This window comes from Xiphophorus maculatus, chromosome 14 (genome assembly GCF_002775205.1).
Source record: "Xiphophorus maculatus strain JP 163 A chromosome 14, X_maculatus-5.0-male, whole genome shotgun sequence".
Classification (NCBI taxonomy): Eukaryota; Metazoa; Chordata; class Actinopteri; order Cyprinodontiformes; family Poeciliidae; genus Xiphophorus; species Xiphophorus maculatus.
Window position 1 is genome coordinate 22,687,734 of NC_036456.1, and position 20,628 is coordinate 22,708,361.

Consider the following 20,628-nt stretch of genomic DNA (forward strand, 5'->3'; position numbering starts at 1 on the left):
AATGAACAGGTGGAAAAATGAAATGTGTGTATATCTGAATTTAATTCATGAATAAATGAAATTAATCTGCCAAATTTATAATTGTAAAGTCTTTTATGCTAACATTTGAGAAGGTAAGACATGCAGAATAAATTAATTTAATACAAAATGATTAAAAAAACATTGTTTTTATTTGCAGAGTTTTACAGAAGATGATCAGGGCCACTGAGAAAAAAAAGAAAAAAGAATCCTGACTATTTTCTCTGAATTTTAACTTTAATCTGTTCTGACATTTTTTCTCAGAATATTTACATTTTTCTCTCTTTAATCACAGAATTCTTTTTTTTCTGTGGCACTAATCATCTTCCATACACAGACAATGAATTTTACTCCAGCGCACAATGTGTCCCTGTTAAATCGCCATTAGATGCAACTAGACAAAAACCCAAATAAAACAAATTACAAAAATGTTTCTCATTTACAAATGAACAGAATTAGATTCTTCTTTGGTTTCAGAGCTCATCTCTCCCTCTGCATCTGTCTGAAAACAATATGGCCTCCGTGTTGATGTTGGCGGCGGCCCTGATGGCCGACTTCATGGCCGTCTCGATCCAGGCGTGCGAGAAGGCCGTGTGCTCTCCAGCAAAGTGAACTCTGCCTTCGCTCCTGAAGAGCTCCGCTGCGTACTCCAGGTGCTGGTAAGGCGTGAAAAGAGCGAAGGCGCCGTGGCTGAATGGATCCTGACTCCACTTCTTCACCAGAACACCGGTGCAGAGCGACCTCACCCTGTCACCGTGCAACAGGGCCAGATCTCTGAGAGCCAGCTCCTTCAGCTCTTCGTCGCTGGCGCCGAGGAAGAGGAGGGAGTCGTCAGACCAGGTGTAGGAGGCCAGGAGGACGCCAATGGAGTCGTTGCCTGGGAAACCGTGGCTCGGGTAGTAGATGAATCGTGTTGGCCGGTCGGTGATGCTCTTTCCCCCTCTGATGCCGTCTTTCTCCCAGAACCTTTGGCTGAAGGTCAGGAGGATTTTGGTGGAGCTGTCGTAATGGACTGACCTCAGAGCGTCCATCTTCTGGATGGACAGCGGCGGGTCGAAGTCCATGTAAAGAGCTGCTTTTGTGGTGGTCGTCACCAGGACGGCGTCGGCGTCGATGTGGCGCAGAGAGGATTCCTGGTCCGCCTGGTAGGAGACGGTGACGCCTGTGTTTGACCGGCTGATGCGCTGAACCTTGGAGTTCAGGAGAATCGGACCATGAAGCAACGTGAGAAAAGCTCTGGGCAGGAGGTCCGACCCACCAATCACCTCATAGTACCTTCAAACAACAAGGAAACACTGAGATCAGCAACAAGATTCATCCTAAAATGTTGTTTTGTGATGATAAATACAGATTCGGTTAATAAGGGAGTAAAACATCCAACTATTCATATTTTGCATTGAACTTAGTAGATATAGAATGACTTTATTGTTAATTAATTTTGATATTGCACTAAGAAAATTGTGATTGTCTGGATTTGGCTGAATTTCAGTGTTTAAGACAACAACAGTTTCCCAAAGTGAGGGGCTGTAAATATTATATCTATGTTTATTCTTTATTTCTACTCATAAGATCTTAAAACTGAATAATATCTTATAGGACAAAACCTAATTAAAAACTTAGATGTAAATCAGTCAATTAACTTTTCTTTGTCTAGGTGAATCAACAGTACATATGTTTTACTGCTGCGTATTTCAAGGAAAATTAATTTGAATTGAATACAAAAGACGTGGTAAAACACTTGCTTTGTGTTTTTTATTCGTTTCTGCAGGCTATACATCTCACACACAAGTTCAGGCATGTCTAGAGTCTCCAGCCATGAATCATTTTGTTTTGCTGCAGCTTCGTTCTGGCAACTTACCCAACAGAGAGAATGTCGGCTTAAACCAGACGCACTATTCAGCATGGAAAAGAAAACCTAAAATCATATTCTATATATTATATTCTGAAACTTTTATGTGAAGCCAGGTTAAAAAAATATCCTGTGCAACAGAAGATGGTTACTTTAAATGTAATTTGTGTTCTGAGGAATATTTTTGTTTATGACTAAAGTCAGTAAAATACAGAATCATTTTGATTTGGAAGATTCTGAAAGTGAAACAATAAACTGTACATAATGTAAACATTTAAATATTCTGCCCTCCTGTTCTGGTGGTATTCGGCTGCCTGGTCTTACGTGACGTTGTCGCTGACGTCTGTCTGGTCGTAGATCATCTCGGTCAGGGCCGTGTACATCATGCTCTGTTCGTTAAGAAGTTCTCCAATCATCCTGATGGCCTCAAGGCTCAGATTCCCTTCTTCTTTCAAATATTCCTGTTAAAAACAAAGAAAGAAATATTAATGTTATGCCATTTTTCCTTATTTCCAAACCTACAGAGCCATACAGTAAAATGAAAACCACAGAGTCATGCAGAAGTAAATGTTCGTTAAATAAGGAAATGTTAGATTTAATCCCAAAGTAATGTTTTAGGTTCAAGCTCAAGGTTTCAGCTGTATTTGCTGCTTTCATCCTTTCTTTACCAGTTTAAAGTAATAAACCAGTTTGTGTTGAAGCGCCGCTGTGCTTTACCTTCACAGAGTAATGATCGTACTTTTTCAGTGCAGCTTTGCAGCCGTGAGTTTCCACTTCATCTCTGACCTACGAGAAAGAAAGAAAAACTTCATCAGGATTAGTGAAGTGAAAAAACTCTGAGGTTTTATGTTTGCTGTCGCTGCAACCATTGATGTTTTAGTTCTTTCTGGGTTTTTGAAAGAAATACAGATTACAAGAACATGGAAATTTGCTCCACCACATATTAGCTGATATAGGTAGTTTAAAATATTAAATTCTTCTCTCCAGTGGATATTTACACAAATCTTTACTTCCTGAAGTTTTTAGTTTAACATTAACGTTAAACAATCAGCTCTGTTCAGGGGAAATGACCTTTTATGAATCATGAACAACATGAACTTGCTGCTTGACTCCAGCTCATTATTTGTGCTGCGTGTTATAACATGACATCATTATCTTGCTTTACATTTGCAGGAATGTAACTCCAACCCTCCTCTATCTATGTGGCCCTGCCCTGCCTGGCTGGGGCTCCAGGTGTTACGGGCGCCACAAAACAGGGCAAGAACAAATAAAACTTTCACTATTTTTGTTAAAACTAGTAGGTAATTATGTGGTTTCCTACTATGGAAACATTTGCACTAATGAAACTGCATAGAAAAATATTAAATACTAGATATAAAAAATTAGCATAGCTCTTCTCCCTCACAGTATCTCACCTACAGCTCAAAGTGTCTGATCATCATAACTCACTAAATTCAAATCTATTACATTTTAAGGCTAAATCTTATCTACATCAATTTGTATCTGAATCCCAGATCATCCTGCTGCCACTACCATGTTTCACTGTGGTGATAATCAGATCTTTGGTGCCAAATTCAACCTTTCAGAAACCTGGCCTGAGATTTCCAGTCTGGTTTCATTAGTCGATGACACATTTAACATTTTTCAGAAGATTGTCACCTGACCTGGATTGTTTTGTATTTTTTCAGATTTTTTCTGTTTGTTTGTTTTCCACCAGTTTTATAGAAACATCAAGTTTTTGCAACACACACTGATATTGGCGTTTGTCTTCCCACAGTGTGTGTGAATGTGTTTGGCTCAGGGATGCATCCAAAATGTTTTATACATGTAGCTTCTGCCTCCAATAAAGAAAAAAACCCATCAAAACTCAGTCCATACTGCAGCTACAAGTGAAAATAGTTGTGATTTTTTCCACGTACTTTTTTCAAAGCTGCCTGCAGCAGCTGGTCAGCCGAACGCCCCTTCTCGCTGTCTCGCACTTTGAACTGGAGGATATCAGGGTTTGCTTTGACTGCATACGTTCTTTTCTTCACCCCGTTGACATGGTAATATGTGTTGTTGTCGTCCATCGTGAACTTGCTCAACTTCAGGCCCAGCTGCTCCACAAACCAGAGGACGATCCTGTTGGCAAACGGAGTTAAAACCTTCAAAGACGTTAAACCTGTTTGAAAAGGACGATAGTTTTCATGTTCCAACCAGAACTCTAGTTTAGCCTCCAATTTTCTAAAGTTTCTTTGCTTCTCCTTAGAAACCCTTTGATTTACTGGACATAAATGTATCCACAAAACTTTTTGCAATGTCTATGTGTATAGCACATCTCTATTCACATTTATTGTCGTTTTTTTTATTTAGAAAGTTTAGATTTGTGTGGGAAACTCACTGGTGAAAACTTGGGATTCTCATGGCTCCCAGTTCAGCGTACCAGCCCTCGTTCTCATTCCTGTAGGTTTCCACTCGTCCACCAACGCGGCCGCTGGCCTCCACTATGGTCACCTGGTTAAATAAATGAATGTGAGCTTTAGGAGTTATCTCAATGTCACACAATCCTGTCATGCACTTGCAGTATTATGTATAAATTTGAATGACTAATGAATAAACTAATGTAGGAAACTATGTGGCTCTGTGTAATATCAAAGAAATGAATAGTGAACAAATAAGCAATTTACTCATTTAATCACATTTAACTAACGATGAGTAAACTCTGATAGTTAGATCAGTTTCCATTCGACAAGCCTTTTCAGAGAACGGTCAGCTGATCATCCAGTAATGATTGTCTTCCTGGTTTGTCCTAATAATTTCTTTGTACTATTAAGTACAAAGGAGCTATTAGAATCTTTGTATCAGTTTCCAATTGTTTCCCATTGGAAACTACATTGTTTTGTCCTAATTCAGTCATTCTAGCTGCTGTTGAAACTCTAAAATGCTTCGTATGTTTCATTTATCCATTAATTCATTTGAGGTCATCACTCAGTGACATCACTCTTAACTAATTCCTGGATTTAATTTCCATCTGGTGAGTTGACTTCACATGTTTTCCTTTGTTTTCATTGTTTATTTTTCTCAGACATGCTGTGTGCTGCCTCTACCCTAACACCTCCACACACTCTGGACAAGACAAGAAGATATGGAAGATTTATGATTGCAAATTGCTTGATTGAGGCTATAGTTTCTAAGTACCTCGTGTCCAGCATCTTGAAGCAGTTTAGCTGCGGTCAGTCCAGCCATGCCAGCCCCAACAATAACGACATGATTAGAGGTATTAATGCATGGAAGACCGTTTTTCAGCGTCTCCAGCAGAAGGTCGTAGTCTTTGTCCTCCAGGCATTCGGCCAGATGCTCCTTCATGCTAGCAGCAGTGATGTGGCTGCAGCACACAGTCAGCAGCAGCAAACTGATGGCAACTGGAAACACCAAGAGAAACTAAAACTATTAGTCAAACTGACCTGATTTCCTGGGAAGATTTTTGAAATAAACTGAAGTTCTGCAGGTTTAATGTGCAAATTTATTTCTACACTACAAATTGAAAACTTTTTTTATTTTCTAAAAAATCAAAGCAGTTCAAGAGTTTAGCTCTTCTAAATTTGGTCACATGATTTCAGTGGCTGTTAAGTGAGAATAAAAGACTTTAATCATGTTGACCTCGAGGTCATAAAGCAGAACTAAATATTCCTCAGTGGTTTTTTCCTGCAGACAGGAAATGAAAGAACTGTGATATTGCTGATCTGCACTTTCTACATATTCATTCATCACTTTGCTTCATTCATACAAACATTGTTAGACAGTTTAAACTCCTACTTATCATTTTCAAGTGAAAATACTCACATGTTTTGGATTTCCCGTCATGCCGACCCATCTCAGATTTTATTTTCTTGTTTCCTCTTTATTGCTGAAGATGAAATGGAAATAAAATCAGAAATGTTTTTGTCTCATCTTTTAATGTAACTAAATTTTATATCTGTGCAGTTCTAGGATTCATCATCTGTACGATTAAATGCTATTTGTTGTGATTTATTTAGAAAATACCAAAAAATTTCACATTATTGTATCTAAGAATATTATAAAATGAAATAACATGCTGTGAGAGAAGCCTGCACTGTATGTGTTTCATGCTGTAATCTTAATAAACATTCACAATATTATCTTTCATTTTATCTTTAAATCTATGAGCAGATGCATTTTAAGTTTAAATGGCAAAATTAGTAACATTGTGATTTTTTTTTGACAACAAAAGGTAGAACCTTTTCAAACTAAATTTATTAAATTCTGGATTTACTTTCATAGGACAAAAACTTTAAAACCAAAACCCTGTAAAATATCAACATTAAAAGACAATATTCTCTGAAGTAAATCAATATATTAAAACATTAGATATTTCTGTACCTTTGTGAGGGACTCCAGTCAGACTTGCTGCTGCGCTTCAGAAGTTGAACGAATGCTTTCGGTTTTAAACAGTTTTTTCCCTTTTTATTGCTAAACAAGTCAGACTGCATGAGTGAATGACTCATGTTTTTATACGGCCTAAACAAATAACCTTAAACACATGAATAAATTCCAGAAAACAAAGGTCTGGATTTTTTTTTTTTATTGTTTCCTGAATTCATGCGAAGTCGTGTTCTTACATCGTACCTGCTTATTACAGGAAATAGTTTTGCTTTTTGTTCAAGCAGCTGCAATCATTTGTCTTATCTAGTGTAAACTTTTATCTGAATAACTGAACTTAGATAAACAGACGGAAGTTTGAACCAGAGAGTTTAGCTGATGGCCAGCACTGATTTCCAATATTCCCAGTGCAAATCATGATACATAAAAAAACCATGAAACCAAGTCAGGGGTCAGCAAAGTTCAGGAGGAAGTGAAAGCACAAATTAAATTGGAGTTGTTCAATTATCTTAAAATCCACTTTGGATTTTAATCAACGCTGACGATGTGCTGAACTACCTGCTCCAAACGTCAAATGATTCAAAATGTCCCTCTGCAGCTGAGATTCCCCTCCACTTACAGAACCACAAACATTAACGTTAGTATGCAATATAAATAAAATAAATATTTCCTTCAAAGTTCCCCAGAAAAGTTGAATTTCATAATCGGGGATTTAATTTGTGTGGGTCAACGTGTGCTTTCTGGTTTCCATGAAAGACACTTTCAGTTTGCTGAAATGTACAGTACTGTTAGAAAGCAGAACTTGGACCTCATGGATGTTTTACACAAGAACTGTGAGACCAAAGTCAGCTGCTTTGGGAGTAATTTACTGGTTTACAACATCAGACTTCTGCCAGAGATAAAATTAGATTCATTGGCGAAGCAGGAAGTCTGAGTGTGATCTCTTCTGCCATCATCTGCTGCGGTTGAAACTTCTGAGACTTAAAAATGTTCAATAACTGGTAAAAATAAATCTATTTTATTAAGCTGGAGGCACAAAGCAGGACGTTTCATAAAACAAAGAACAATCCAAAGAATAATCCTCCTGATGTGACTCTGATGATGACAAAGTGTCTTCAGTCAGAGGTTATGACAGAAAAACAGATTTTATTTTTCTCCCTAGGATAAAGAAAATATTTTTGAGTTTTTAACTTCTTTGTTATTCATAAGCACAAAGTACAAACAGCTGAAACCAGATGTTTACATACGCTGAATAAAAAGATTCAAACACAGTTTTTCTTCACAATCTCTGAACTTAAATCAGACCAAATGTTTCTTATTTAACTTAGAATTACCAGAATTAATTATTTTCTAAGAAATACAAAGAACATCAGTGGATCTAATTCTTTGGAGGACAATAATGATGGTATGAATGTGTATAAAAACATGTGTATAAAACATGTTTTTATACACATGTTTTTATAAACATATAAAACATGTGTATAAAAGCCCAGTGTATTGCAGTCAGCACCAGGAAATGAAACCATGAAATGTGTTTTTAGATATCAGCACCTTTTACAAGTCAGAACCACAAAGAAGATAAAAAAAGAAGATATACTGATAAAAGTTTTCAAAGCAGACTTTTACTTTCAGCTCAGTGTCTTTTATTTCCTGCTTGCTTCAGGTTTGATCCAACAGTTTTAGACGTAAAGAGAACTGAACTGAACTGAACTGAACTGGACTTGGCATAATGAGTTGCTCCAGTCGAACAAACACAGGTTCATATTTCATACATATCAGGTTAAAAAGCAAAAGCAGAATAAATAGTGAAGGTGAAGACTTACCTTGACGATGATCAAACTGTTAAACCTGTCAGTGTTACGATTCCTCTGCGTGTCTCTCCCTCCTTTATAATCCTCCCTCTCGTTACCTCTGCATATTTTTCTGGTGTTTCATAGAGTGAGATGTTCAGAAGCCTGGCAGCACAATCAGCTCATCTCCATTTGTTTTTTCACTTTAATCATCTTTCATGTCTGCCTCTTGCTGCCCAACCGTTTTTGAACATCTGAGCCTCAACTGGCTTTATTTGTCTTTTTATCAGCTTTTTGTCTGTTACGGGACACCTGGCCGCCATCATCACCTCTTCTGGTTCACTCACTCACCCACTCTCTCACTCACTCACCCACTCACTCACTCACTCACCCACTCACTCACCCACTCTCTCACCTTCTGCCACATTTAATCAGTCTGATCAACAACTACTGAGAAAACCACAGTTCAGCTACATCGTTTCCAAAACATGAATTATGAACCATAGTCCTGAAAAAGTAGGTTTAAGTTATAAATGTGTTAAATATCCAGATGATAAATTAGCAATCAAACGCCCACATTAACAGCCACACAAATAATCCAGACAGCTGAAGGTCAAACAAAGACAGGTTCATATTTCATTAATACTTTAATGCCAGAATCATTTCTGATTTAAAAAACATCCAGATTTTCTCAACAGGGATTAAGTTCTTCATCCAGGTTTGGAGAAAGCTGGACTCAAACCCACAACTTTAGATTACAAAACAGTTACTGAACCTTTTTACCCAGGAAGGAAAATCTGGCTCCTCAAACTGACAGTAAACGTAGAATCAGTTTCATTTACTGTCAAAGTGATGCCAACACTGATTCTAGTCTATTTAGAAATATAAAATCACAGTTTAAGGTGAGTAATATTAATACTGTACACTTAGTTTTAATTTTAAAAGTGTTTTGGTGAAGTAAAATCTTCTACATTGTCAAACTGAAACATTTCCAACCCTTAAAAACCTTGTTTAGTTAAACATTAAGCAGAAAACCATCATTCATAAACCAATTATATAAAAGGATGAGGTTGATGAAAAGAAACTTATTCAACCTGCATGTGGAAAACTAAAGTAAAATCATTTTTATTCAAAACTTTTACTTACAGAGCAGTGAGCAGGTTAGAGGCTTTTCTCTTTCTGAATGCTGAGTTAATCTGCAGCATCCTGCCTTTACTCAGGAAATCAGAAACCCTCCCCTAAACCAGCAAATAATTCACAAAATGTATTAATATTTACTTTCTATCACATGTAAATATAATGAAATATAATGTTTGTAGTTTATTCCAACTGTAAACTTTCCCTAAATTGTGTTCAGTTTCTGCTTCAGAATATTTACAACCTGAGAAAATGTGTGAACAAAAACCCACCACATCTAGACTGGCGTGAGAACGACAACGCTGGCCGTAAAACAGGAAATGAACCAGTTACAGAAACCAACACGACAACGTCAGTTTCACATCTGGCCACCAACATCACCACCAGGGCATCAGAGAAAAGAAACAAAAGACAAACCAGTTCCTCCCAGTTGAACTGCAGCGACATCAGAACTGCAGAGCTGGAAGTTTCAGTACCGAGAGTTTAGACAGAATGTCAAACAGAAATATCCAAAATTATCCCTCAGTGGTGAAATCAAGATGTCAGCAAGTAAAAGGAAAATGGAAGAAGATAAACGTAAAGAGAACTATCAGAGTAGAAAATAAAATAAAGACTACAGCGAGGTCAAATGTATGGCGGGAAAATACTGTAGTTATGAAAAATTAGCATATTCAGATTCTAATAAATGTGTAACTGAGTGAGATACTCTACAAAATATGAACGTACTTCTCTGTATATTTGTGCAAAAAAAGTCCAAGAATATGGAAATAATAAGAGCAGAGATGGAAAGAACTTAATAAAATTATTTGGAGTTCAGATATTTATAAAAGTCTAACAGCTGCTGGAGGAAGGATCTGCAGTAACGCTACGATGTGCATTTAGGATGCAGCAGTCTGTGACTGAAGGAGTTCTCCAGTCCAGCAACGACTTCATGCAAGCAACAGGAGCCTTTCAGTTTCCTGTACAGGGTCAAAGGTCATTCCTGATGTACTGATCTGCAACGTACTCCACTGTAGAAGATGAGTGATGCCACCAGAATCAGAAAGTCATTTCATAATTCATCCATATTCATCCACAGCTACATTTGAGATCCTCTGTCTTCTGTTAAACAGAAATCTGAGACTAAAAGTTGCTTAATAACTGATCACATTAATATTTAATGTCATTTTGCATATTGTCTGGTACGACTAAACTAGGTTAAATTATTTACAGTAGATTTAATTCTGCTGGTGTCAGTAAAACAGGTTCCTTAAGATTCCTCCATTGTTCCAAGGCTGCATGTTAAACCCTTACAGACCTGAAGATGCTGCCATCTAGTGGACAAACAGGAGGAAAACAGGAGTTGGCTGCAGAAATTACAGTTTAAATCTTTGATTTGATCCGTTTCCTTGGAGTGATGACAAACAGAAACAAACAGGTCAAACAAAGCAGTGATGAACTAAATGGAGTCTGGATGTTGCAGAATTTGGTATTTGTTAAATTGGCCTTTATTTGTATTTATTTATTTATTTATGTATTTGGTATTCATTAAAAACTGACAATAATGCACAAGAACAGGATGAGGGATCAGGCAGGGCATGATGGGAAACTATTACATACTGAGGCTCAGAAAGACCAGAACTAAATCATAAAATGATCTAAAAATCAAAAGGAAAGCACTAACAGAAAAGAATAAGCCAAAAGAAAAAACAGAGCATTATAATATATAATAAAAAAGAATCTAAACACAAAAGAGAAACCTTATCTGGCCGTTCAGTCGTCTCTGATGTTCTCAAACTAACCTCTGCAGGATCCACCCTGAGATTAAATGACCTAATTATAACGAAGCCCAGTGGTTTCAAACATGATCCACACAAGAGTCATTTTTATCTGTAATGTTTTTTTTCTTAATAAACAAAAGCATTTTCCAGAAACCGAGTTATAGTATCCAAACAACTATAAACAGTAAACATTCAATGCATAAATAGAAGATCTACATTATTGAATAACAGTTTATCAAAAACTTATTACAGTTTTCTCAAATAATGAAAAATAATTGTCATGTCAGGTTTAAAACTTTAATTCATGAATATTTGAGTCAACTGATTCTTTTCTGGTTAATTTATTAGAAAAATGAGGACAAAAGGCAGTTAATAGAAAGTCAGGCTCAATTCTGAACAATATAAAAATATTACAACACATTAGTCCATGTCCTGTCAGTGATCCAGGCATTTATGCTGTTTTAGCTGTTTATTCACTAATAAAGAGACAATGTACAACATTTTATTAACATTTAAACCAAGCTGTCATGTCAGTGAAGGTTCCTTCATCAGATCCAAAGGATGAGATTTATTTCTGAGTTTTGCTCTCAGAGGTCCAGCTGCCTGCTGAGGAAGCATTGATCTCTATAATCACCTCCAGTTTACCTTTCAAATGGATTAAAGGTTTTACAACAACAACTAATTATATAAAACTGACCTATAAACTTTATGCTCATGTTAATGTGTTAAAAAGAGAAAATCCTGACCAACTGGAACCAGAATCCTGTTTCCTGTTCTGGATTCAGCTCCTTTTATAAAGACGGGAGGCGAGAAAACAAGAAGTGATCCAACAACTTCTGCTAAGTTGCTCAATATTCACTGGAAATGTTGTTGCTTTTTGTGTGCAACTTACTTGAAACATTTTAATATTCTCCTAGATGAAAACGTAGATTTCTTCAGAAACTTAAGAACCTTATCAACTTATTAACTTGTAACTTATAACTTAACTTATAACTTAACTTATTAACTTATTATTAACCTTACCAACCTAAGATTCTGACAGGAACCGTTTCTGAAGCAGAAACTTGAAGTTTCTATTTCAAGTTTCCAGAAACAGGTAAATATTCTGGAAATATTTACCTGTTTCCAGAAGTAAATAGTAAATATAACGTGTGGAGCCTGAGGGCTTTGCAGTTACACAAATTTCTAATTTGGTCATTTAAAGTAGGAAGTTTTCACAGCAAAATTTGATCACAATCATTGAATCATTCTTTATTTTTCTGCTATAACTGTAAATATTAGTGTGACTGAATTCAAAGCATGTTGTATCTTCATTATTTAGGATCTGTCCTGCCTCTGGTTTGATACTTTTTCTCTCTGCACCAGTTTAACTTCCACTGTGGATCCTCTGAATGACAGAATGACTCAGAAAGCAGAAAATCTTGTTTCTGGAGCTGATATATGTAGCAGCTGATTTGTTGCTACAGGATGAAAAATAAATGCAACTCAGTTATACATTTTACCACATCAGTTTCAATCAGTTTGAAGTTTCTCTCTTTTTTAAAATAAATATTTCTGGTAAAAGTACATGAGGCTCCTTAGCGTTGATCTGTTTCCTTGCAGAAAGAAAAGTTCTGAGTTCAAGTCTGCATGTACGTAGTTTGCATGTTTTCCTCTTTTGCATGTTTCTAAAAACAGAAATGGACAGTGGATGACAAAAAAAGATGAGCTTTAAATTTAAACTTCTGGAAAAAAAAGTTTGATTTGAAGAATAGTACTGAAATGATTACAATTTATTCCATTAACAATGATTAATGAATAGAAACTTTGACCTTTTCAGAATGATTCTATTAAAGTTTTCAATCTCTCAGTAACCCAATATGCTGCAGTTTCAGCTGCTTTTCTGAGGAACTAAAGGAAACGTTAACAAGATGCAAAGATTGTGAAATAATCACCTGGAAGTAAGAGAAGAGCCGAGCCTGAGGGGCTTTAGCTACGTTATTACAACAGCCCAGCTGTAAAACCAGTTTAAATTACTCTCTGATCACTGACTGGTGTTTAGTATGGAAGAGGATTAGGGCCACCGAAAAAAAAAAAAAAGAATTCTGAGATTAAACTCAGGATTCTGACTTTAATCTCAGAATTCTGACTTTAATCTCAGAATTCTTTTTTTTTTTTCAGTGACCCTAATCCTCTTCCGTAGTTTAGGGCAGATATGTTTTGGAAATATTTACTTTCATGATTACAGCTCATGAAAATCCAAAATGAAATTGTTTACAAGATAACTTTCTTCCAGCCTTATCTTTGGGTCAGTAAGAAGAAAAAATAAAGTTTCCATCTGCAGGTGGTGAATGTACCACAACCTAAATGAATGTCCCAGAAATCTTGTGAATAAGTTTTGTTTTACAATTCACTCATGGCTACAGTTATTGCCATAGTTTGTGCATCTTTTTGAAAATCTTTTCCTTCCACTCAACTTTCCATTAAGGATGTAGCAGTGCTTGAACAGTCAGGTTCTTTTGAAAATCCACTGTGTGGAATGGGTTAGGAGTAACATGCAATCATGGTGGGAAAGGTCTTTGCAAGGCTTTACAAAATTAGATCTTAAAGAAAAATGTGGTTATTCATTTTATTTAAAAACTTTCTGATCATTTTCTCTACTTTAAGGCTGTATGCACATGCTCTAGTGAATTATAACTTCATAGAAATGACGCAACATTTCTCACTGATAAGATCTTGCATGTCCAGAGACTGATACCTTCATGGAATGTCAGAAATTCTCCATGTTGCAACTAAAGTTATTTTCTTCACTTTTATTTGAAGAGGAATGACATTTGGACTTTATCTTGTCATACATAAAGGAATATATTCCTGCATGTCACCACATCCTTCACAAGAGGCCCAGCATCTTTTTGTATATTGATAAATGTTTTCTGGATTACTAATGTTATTCCTTTTTGAAAGGAAATAATGACTACTCTTCCTTTCCAGGCCTATTGATAATTTTACAGTCACATTCTTTCTATCCTTCATTACTTATTTGACTGACGAGCTTTTGAGACGTTTTTAGCCTCAGGAAGTGGCTGGTTTAGATTCATGGCTTTAACCCAAACCTGACCCAGAAGTCAGGCCAACTCACATCCTGCCTCCATAAAGAAAAACACAAGAGTCATAGTTGTTACATCAACTGTTTATTTTTTTTTTCTTTTGTAAAATGCTTCAGATTATATAAAAATGCTGCAAGGACTTTTAGCTAATAGGTACTTTAGATCTTGAAGAATAAGCACAGAAACAAAAATAAAGATGAAAATTTGCCTTTAAGGAAAGAAAATGCACCAAAACAATCCCACAAATTCCACAAACAAACAAAACCGGTTCCACATATACCAGTGGTGGAAAAAGGTTTCCTGGAAAAAAGGTTTCTTTTTTAAAATGATGTAAAGTTGTTTATCTTGATCAATTTTTGAAAATCAGTGAAGATTGACTTGCACAAAGAAGAACTATAAAAGGTGCCATTCAGGGGCCAAAAACTACTAACATGCAGAATAGCAATACCATGTACTATAATAATAAACATCCAGAGTTAGCTCAGAAACATTGGAAATGAATCAAGATCCCTAATATCTGCAACTGGCTCAGGATTAAAGGCCTTACAGCTCATCTCTGGCCGAGTTTAGGTGTTTCTTTGCATCAGTATTTGTGTGGTTGGCTGCTCGGATTGCAGATTTTATAGCCGTCTCAATCCAAGCGTGGGGGAAGCCTGTGTGTTCACCAGCAAAATAAATTCTGCCCTCATTCTTCTGGAGCTCCGCATTGTACTCCAGGTGCTCGTAAGGAGTGAAGAGAGCGAAGGCGCCGTGACTGTGGGGGTCCAGACTCCACTTCTTCACCAGAATGCCGGTGCAGAGGGACTTGACCTGGTCGCTGTGGATCAATGCCAAGTCGTTCAGGACCAACTCTTTCAGATCCTCATCGCTCAAACTCAGGAGGAGATTGGAGTCTTCAGCCCAGGTGTAGGAAGCCAGGAGGACGCCGATCTTATCGTTTCTTGGAAAGCTGTGGCTGGGGTAGTAGATGAATCGAGAGGGTCGGTCAGTGACGCTCTTTCCTCCATAGATGCCTTCTTTCTCCCAGAACTTTTCACTGAAGGTGAGGACAACTTTGGTGGAGCCTCCATAGTGGATTGACCTCAGAGCCTTCATCTTGGAGGCGGAGAGAGGCAGATCATAATCAATAAAGAGCGCTGCTTTGGCAGTGGTTGTTACCAGAACAGCATCAGCTGTAATATTAGAAAGACCGTCTGTTTGGTCAGACTGATACGACACCACGACTCGATCTTTTTTCTCAAACTGGTAGATTTTCTTGACTGTAGAGTTTACTTTGACTGTGTCCTTTTTGAGAGTTTTGTAAAGAGCTTTGGGGATTAGATCTGTCCCTCCAGTCACTTCGCTGTATCTGGAGATTAGAAACAAATCAAGTAATTGTTACTGAATGTTTGATCAGTGGATTCCTTTTACTGCCTTTGTAAGAATTTACCATAAAATTCTGTTAAACAATCATTCTTTAAATATATATTGCACAGATTAAGTGATTATAACACTTGAATTTAATAACATTTGGAAGTAAAGTGTTTAGACAAATCCTTTAACACTGTAGCAAATAAGATAGAGATATATACTCTGAATTTTTTTGTCTTTTGTGCTCTAAAAACGCTCAGCTCCTTTAAGTGAAAGGCCACTGGAGACTCCAGGTATGTTTATACTTAGGGGAACATGACATTATTAAATGCATTGTCACAATAACATTTTGTTTTGTTCTTACACCACAGAGTCGTTGACGTCATTCATGAGGTAAACCATCTCAGTCAGAGCGTTGGCCATGATGCTGTTTTCATTCAGGATGTCTCCCATCATCCTAATGGCTTCTAAACTCAAATTGGTTTCTTCTCGCAGATATTCCTGTTCACAGAAATATGTTTTGACCCATGAGGATTTAAAAACCAGATAAAAAAAGAGCAAAAATACAAATCATGGATGCTGCAAAGTGAAACTTACCTTTACAGAGTAGTGATCAAACTTCTTCAGAGCTTCCTCACATGTATGATTTATAATATAATCTTTCACCTACAGGAAGCAGAATTTGATCAGTTTACTGGATACAGGATTCCATCCATACACAAACAATATCTGAACAAAAGTTTTTTGTGTGTTCTTCTAAAAGTCTAAGTAGTCTGTAGAAGCACAGCTAGCAGACCCCACACTTCCTCCATGTACCTCCAGTAATGCCTCCTGCAGCAGCTCACTGGCGTTTTTATTTGTCTCGTTCGCTGGTAGGTCATAATTCAGGATGCTGGGATTTTTCATCACTTCTGAAGTCTTGTGCCTATTCCCATTCACCAGGTAATAGGTGTTGTCATCAGTCATATTGAATGTATTCACTGTCAGGTTCAGTTGGTGGATAATCTTCAGCAGAATGCTGTGGAACAGTTTTTACATGGTGACTTTAAGCTCTACATCAGGCTTAAATTTCATTTCTGAGATCAGCACCTCATGTTTTCAGACAGAGCAGTATTATATTAGAAAACATTTTTACTCACTGATGAGAACTTGGGATCCTCATGGCCCCATATTCGACATACCAGCCCTCTTCTTCATTCCTGTGGGTCAACACCCGTCCTCCAACGCGCTCACTTGCCTCCAAAATGGTTACCTTATTTAGAAACAGCAAAAAAGTCAATAATATCTAAGCAGATACAATTTATACATGCACACACACACACACACACACACACACCACATACAAATATATATTCTTGTGTGTCATTACCTCATGTCCAGCGTCTTGCAGAAGTTTGGCAGCAGTGAGTCCAGCCATGCCAGCCCCAACGATAACAACACGATGAGGTTCAGTTATTTTTGGAAGGCCTTTCTCCATTATGTTTTCTAGTGCTTTGTAGTCTGCATCATTCAAACAATCTGCCAGGATTCTAGCAAGGCTCTCAGGAGAAGAAGAGTGGCTTCGGTTCAGAGACAGCAGCAGCAGCAGCAACAAGCCCAAAGCAACTGGAGGTACAAAGATGAAAAACATAAACTATTAAAATAACGAATCCAAAAATTTGTCCTTTTTGACACATGAAAAAATGCAGCTGGATGTTGGCAAGATGAAATATTCAGAAATGTATTTAAGTAGAGTAAACGTAAAGTCTTTACTGTCTCCATAGAATCTACAAAAATCTTTTTCCAATCTACCCACAACCTCCACCCTTCACAGTTACATCTTAAATTTATAATGTTCAGCCACTATAATTGCTAATCATGTAAACTTTTACTTTACTTAAATAAATTTCTGAATATTTCAGCTGCATTTTTCATGTGTCAAGTTTTATCCAAGTATTTATTTTCATACACAACCCTCTCTGTTCCTTCAAACCTCATATCTGGCATAAACATAGTCTGGTTTGTATGCACACAACCTTTCATAAGAATAACAGAGTAATTCTCATTTTTGTTGCTCTAACAGTGATCTTAATCCAACAGGTTTTCACAAAAGTATTGATTAACTATAACATACTCACATGAATGTTGTTTTATTTTAATCTGGTCCATGTTGTCAAGTTTGTGCTCCGTTCTGAATAAACACATTAATAACAACATTAAATGCCACAGTGTTGAAATAACAATAATTCAAATTGTGCAGTGATTAAATACATACAGAAAATATTTATTTTTATATCATAGTTTAAAAAATCTAATATTTTTTAACAACATTTGTAATTTTTCGTACTAGAAAACATGTTTTTTTGAATAATAATAATAAAAAAATACAAATATGATAGAATAAACTTTACCTTTCAGATCCAAAGATTTTCCCAGCCAGAGACCCTGAGTCCCGTTTCCTGCAGTGATCCCATCCTCTTTTATATGTTAAGGAGGGAGGGGTAGCAAAGAAGCAAAGCAGGTTTTTTATGGTTGTAAAAAGATTTTCAATGGAAAATGATTTTCCAATGAAAATCTTCGGTGTTCAGTGGTGTTTCACAATCTTAACGGCCTCCTTGCATTTCCAAGGAACTACAGGTGCAGAATTTTAAAAAGACGCAGGTTAATAAACAATTTGTACATTCCTACGCCCACACATAACCGACTTCACATGTTTGGGAGCAGGGCCGGCCCAAGCCTCCTTGGGGCCTTAAGCAAAATTTGGTTTTGGGGCCCTCCATCTCTGCTAACAATGTGGACTGTCAGCAATCAGCAGTCCAATCATTATTTCATTCACACACCTGCATATCTGATAGTGCTGTTTACATTATATGCATGTATAATAGGATACATTTATTGGCCAACTCATTTATCGACCAGTTGATTTCTGGGCACCGATTTCCTTCGTTTTGGGGGATCGTTATCGGCCGATACTGACATGTGAAGCTGATCTTATCCCCTGATCTTATCTTTGTCAGCAAAGGTGTAAAAATCTCTGTTCTCTTATGCTCTACAGTGAGAGGTTTGACTGACAGACCCACCCACCAGGTCTGAACGTTTACCGTTAACAATATTCACCATTGTTGCCAACTTACAGACTTTCTTGCTGTATTTAGCAACAAGTCAGACAAAAAAAAATTCATATAAATCAAAATCAGCAGGTCAGGCTTTTTAAAGATCGTTAACCAGGGATCGGCCAGAAAACTGCAATCGGTGCAGCCATACACACATATTCATGACATGAGGGATGAGGGATCAGGCAGGGCATGATGGGAAACTATTACATACTGAGGCTCAGGAAGACCAGAACTAAATCATAAAATGATCTAAAAATCAAAAGGAAAGCACTAACAGAAAAGAATAAGCCAAAAGAAAAAACAGAGCATTATAATATATAATAAAAAAGAACAAACCTCTGCAGGATCCATCCTGAGATTAAATGACCTAATTATAACGAAGCCCAGTGGTTTCAAACATGATCCACACAAGAGTCATTTTTATCTGTAATGTTTTTTTTCTTAATAAACAAAAGCATTTTCCAGAAACCGAGTTATAGTATCCAAACAACTATAAACAGTAAACATACAATGGATAAATAGAAGATCTACATTATTGAATAACAGTTTATCAAAAACTTATTACAGTTTTCTCAAATAATGAAAAATAATTGTCATGTCAGGTTTAAAAACTTTAATTCATGAATATTTGAGTCAACTGATTCTTTTCTGGTTAATTTATTAGAAAAATGAGGACAAAAGGCAGTTAATAGAAAGTCAGGCTCAATTCTGAACAATATAAAAATATTACAACACATTAGTCCATGTCCTGTCAGTGATCCAGGCATTTATGCTGTTTTAGCTGTTTATTCACTAATAAAGAGACAATGTACAACATTTTATTAACCTTTAAACCAAGCTGTCATGTCAGTGAAGGTTCCTTCATCAGATCCAAAGGATGAGATTTATTCCTGGGTTTTGCTCTCAGAGGTCCAGCTGCCTGCTGAGGAAGCATTGATCTCTATAATCACCTCCAGTTTACCTTTCAAATGGATTAAAGGTTTTACAACAACTAATTATATAAAACTGACCTATAAACTTTATGCTCATGTTAATGTGTTAAAAAGAGAAAATCCTGACCAACTGGAACCAGAATCCTGTTTCCTGTTCTGGATTCAGCTCCTTTTATAAAGACGGGAGGCGAGAAAACAAGAAGTGATCCAACAACTTCTGCTAAGTTGCTCAATATTCACTGGAAATGTTGTTGCTTTTTGTGTGCAACGTACTTGAAACATTTTAATATTCTCCTAGATGAAAACGTAGATTTCTTCAGAAACTTAAGAACCTTATCAACTTATTAACTTGTAACTTATAACTTAACTTATAACTTAACTTATTAACTTATTATTAACCTTACCAACCTAAGATTCTGACAGGAACCGTTTCTGAAGCAGAAACTTGAAGTTTCTATTTCAAGTTTCCAGAAACAGGTAAATATTCTGCAAATATTTACCTGTTTCCAGAAGTAAATAGTAAATATAATGTGTGGAGCCTGAGGGCTTTGCAGTTACACAAATTTCTAATTTGGTCATATAAAGTAGGAAGTTTTCACAGCAGGTGTGTCGGTGTCTTTCTCCAGCTACGTTCCGGGCGAGAGGCGGGGTCACCCTGGACAGGTCGCCAGTCTGTCGCAGGGCATCATCATCATCATAATACCAAAATTATGGTATTAAAAAAAGAAAGAAGTGCCGCCATAAAAACACTAATAATCAGTCACACACCCTCCGGCTGTAAAAGCAGAAATGTCATCATCCTTTAGCGTTTGATGTGGTTTTTCTCCTCCCTCTTAAAGGGGCAGAGCAAACTGCAACTATAAATCCAGAAAGAACAAAAAAAACAAAAAAAAAACTAAGATTCTGACAGGAATTTGAACTTATTATTTTCCAGATTCGTCACTATGGCTCTAAAGCTGCAGATCGACGCTCATCTTCACCAGTGGAGTCAGTTAATGTGAATGTCTGCTTGTGAATTCACTGATCAAATTTAAAGACTCTTTTAAATTTTTCCAACTCTTTGCAACAAACGACTGTTGGGTTAATTTCAGCTCCATGTGTGGAGCTGGGATACAACTACAGTCCAGCTGTCAGAAACTGGAGTGATTCTGTGGAAATGACTGAACGTTGGCAGGTTTTCTAGTTCAAGTCTGAAACACTGCAAAAATGGAAATAAACATGTAGTAAGGCA

The 20,628-nt window shown here is 36.8% G+C and overlaps 2 protein-coding genes across 3 annotated transcripts; both read right to left on the reverse strand.

Moving 5' to 3' along the window:
- Nucleotides 1-156: 156 nt before the first annotated feature.
- LOC102228075 (L-amino-acid oxidase-like) lies at nt 157-9,234 on the reverse strand. Of its 2 annotated transcripts, XM_023346593.1 has the most exons (9): nt 9,184-9,234; nt 8,071-8,170; nt 5,690-5,753; nt 5,045-5,268; nt 4,248-4,360; nt 3,787-3,988; nt 2,585-2,653; nt 2,192-2,328; nt 492-1,293 (listed from the first exon to the last, which is right to left on the reverse strand). In XM_023346593.1, exons 3-9 carry the CDS (start codon nt 5,718-5,720, stop codon nt 492-494), a joined length of 1,578 nt encoding a protein of 525 aa, XP_023202361.1. In that variant the 5' UTR covers nt 5,721-5,753; nt 8,071-8,170; nt 9,184-9,234. The 2 variants fall into 2 exon arrangements, with proteins under 2 accessions (XP_005810822.1, XP_023202361.1); XM_005810765.2 differs by lacking the exons at nt 8,071-8,170; nt 9,184-9,234 and adding an exon at nt 6,248-6,353 and having other exon boundaries at nt 157-1,293.
- A 5,329-nt stretch (nt 9,235-14,563) lies between these two features.
- On the reverse strand, nt 14,564-18,469 carry LOC102218509 (L-amino-acid oxidase-like). The gene is made up of 7 exons (XM_005816652.1): nt 18,451-18,469; nt 16,740-16,975; nt 16,510-16,622; nt 16,187-16,388; nt 15,968-16,036; nt 15,735-15,871; nt 14,564-15,368 (listed from the first exon to the last, which is right to left on the reverse strand). The coding sequence occupies exons 1-7, from the start codon at nt 18,467-18,469 to the stop codon at nt 14,564-14,566; spliced, it is 1,581 nt and encodes a 526-aa protein (XP_005816709.1).
- Between the last annotated feature and the right edge of the window lie 2,159 nt (nt 18,470-20,628).

Excerpts from the sequence above, each read along its gene's own strand:
- LOC102228075 (XM_005810765.2), bottom strand. The coding sequence starts at position 5,720 with ATGGGTCGGCATGACGGGAAATCCAAAACAT. Across the intron at positions 4,361-5,044 it reads TTCAAGATGCTGGACACGAG|GTGACCATAGTGGAGGCCAG; the intron begins GTACTTAGAAAC and ends TTATTTAACCAG. Across the intron at positions 1,294-2,191 it reads GACGTCAGCGACAACGTCAC|GTACTATGAGGTGATTGGTG; the intron begins GTAAGACCAGGC and ends TGTTGTTTGAAG.
- LOC102218509 (XM_005816652.1), bottom strand. Across the intron at positions 16,037-16,186 it reads TGCAGGAGGCATTACTGGAG|GTGAAAGATTATATTATAAA; the intron begins GTACATGGAGGA and ends TGCTTCCTGTAG. Across the intron at positions 15,872-15,967 it reads TTGATCACTACTCTGTAAAG|GAATATCTGCGAGAAGAAAC; the intron begins GTAAGTTTCACT and ends TTCTGTGAACAG.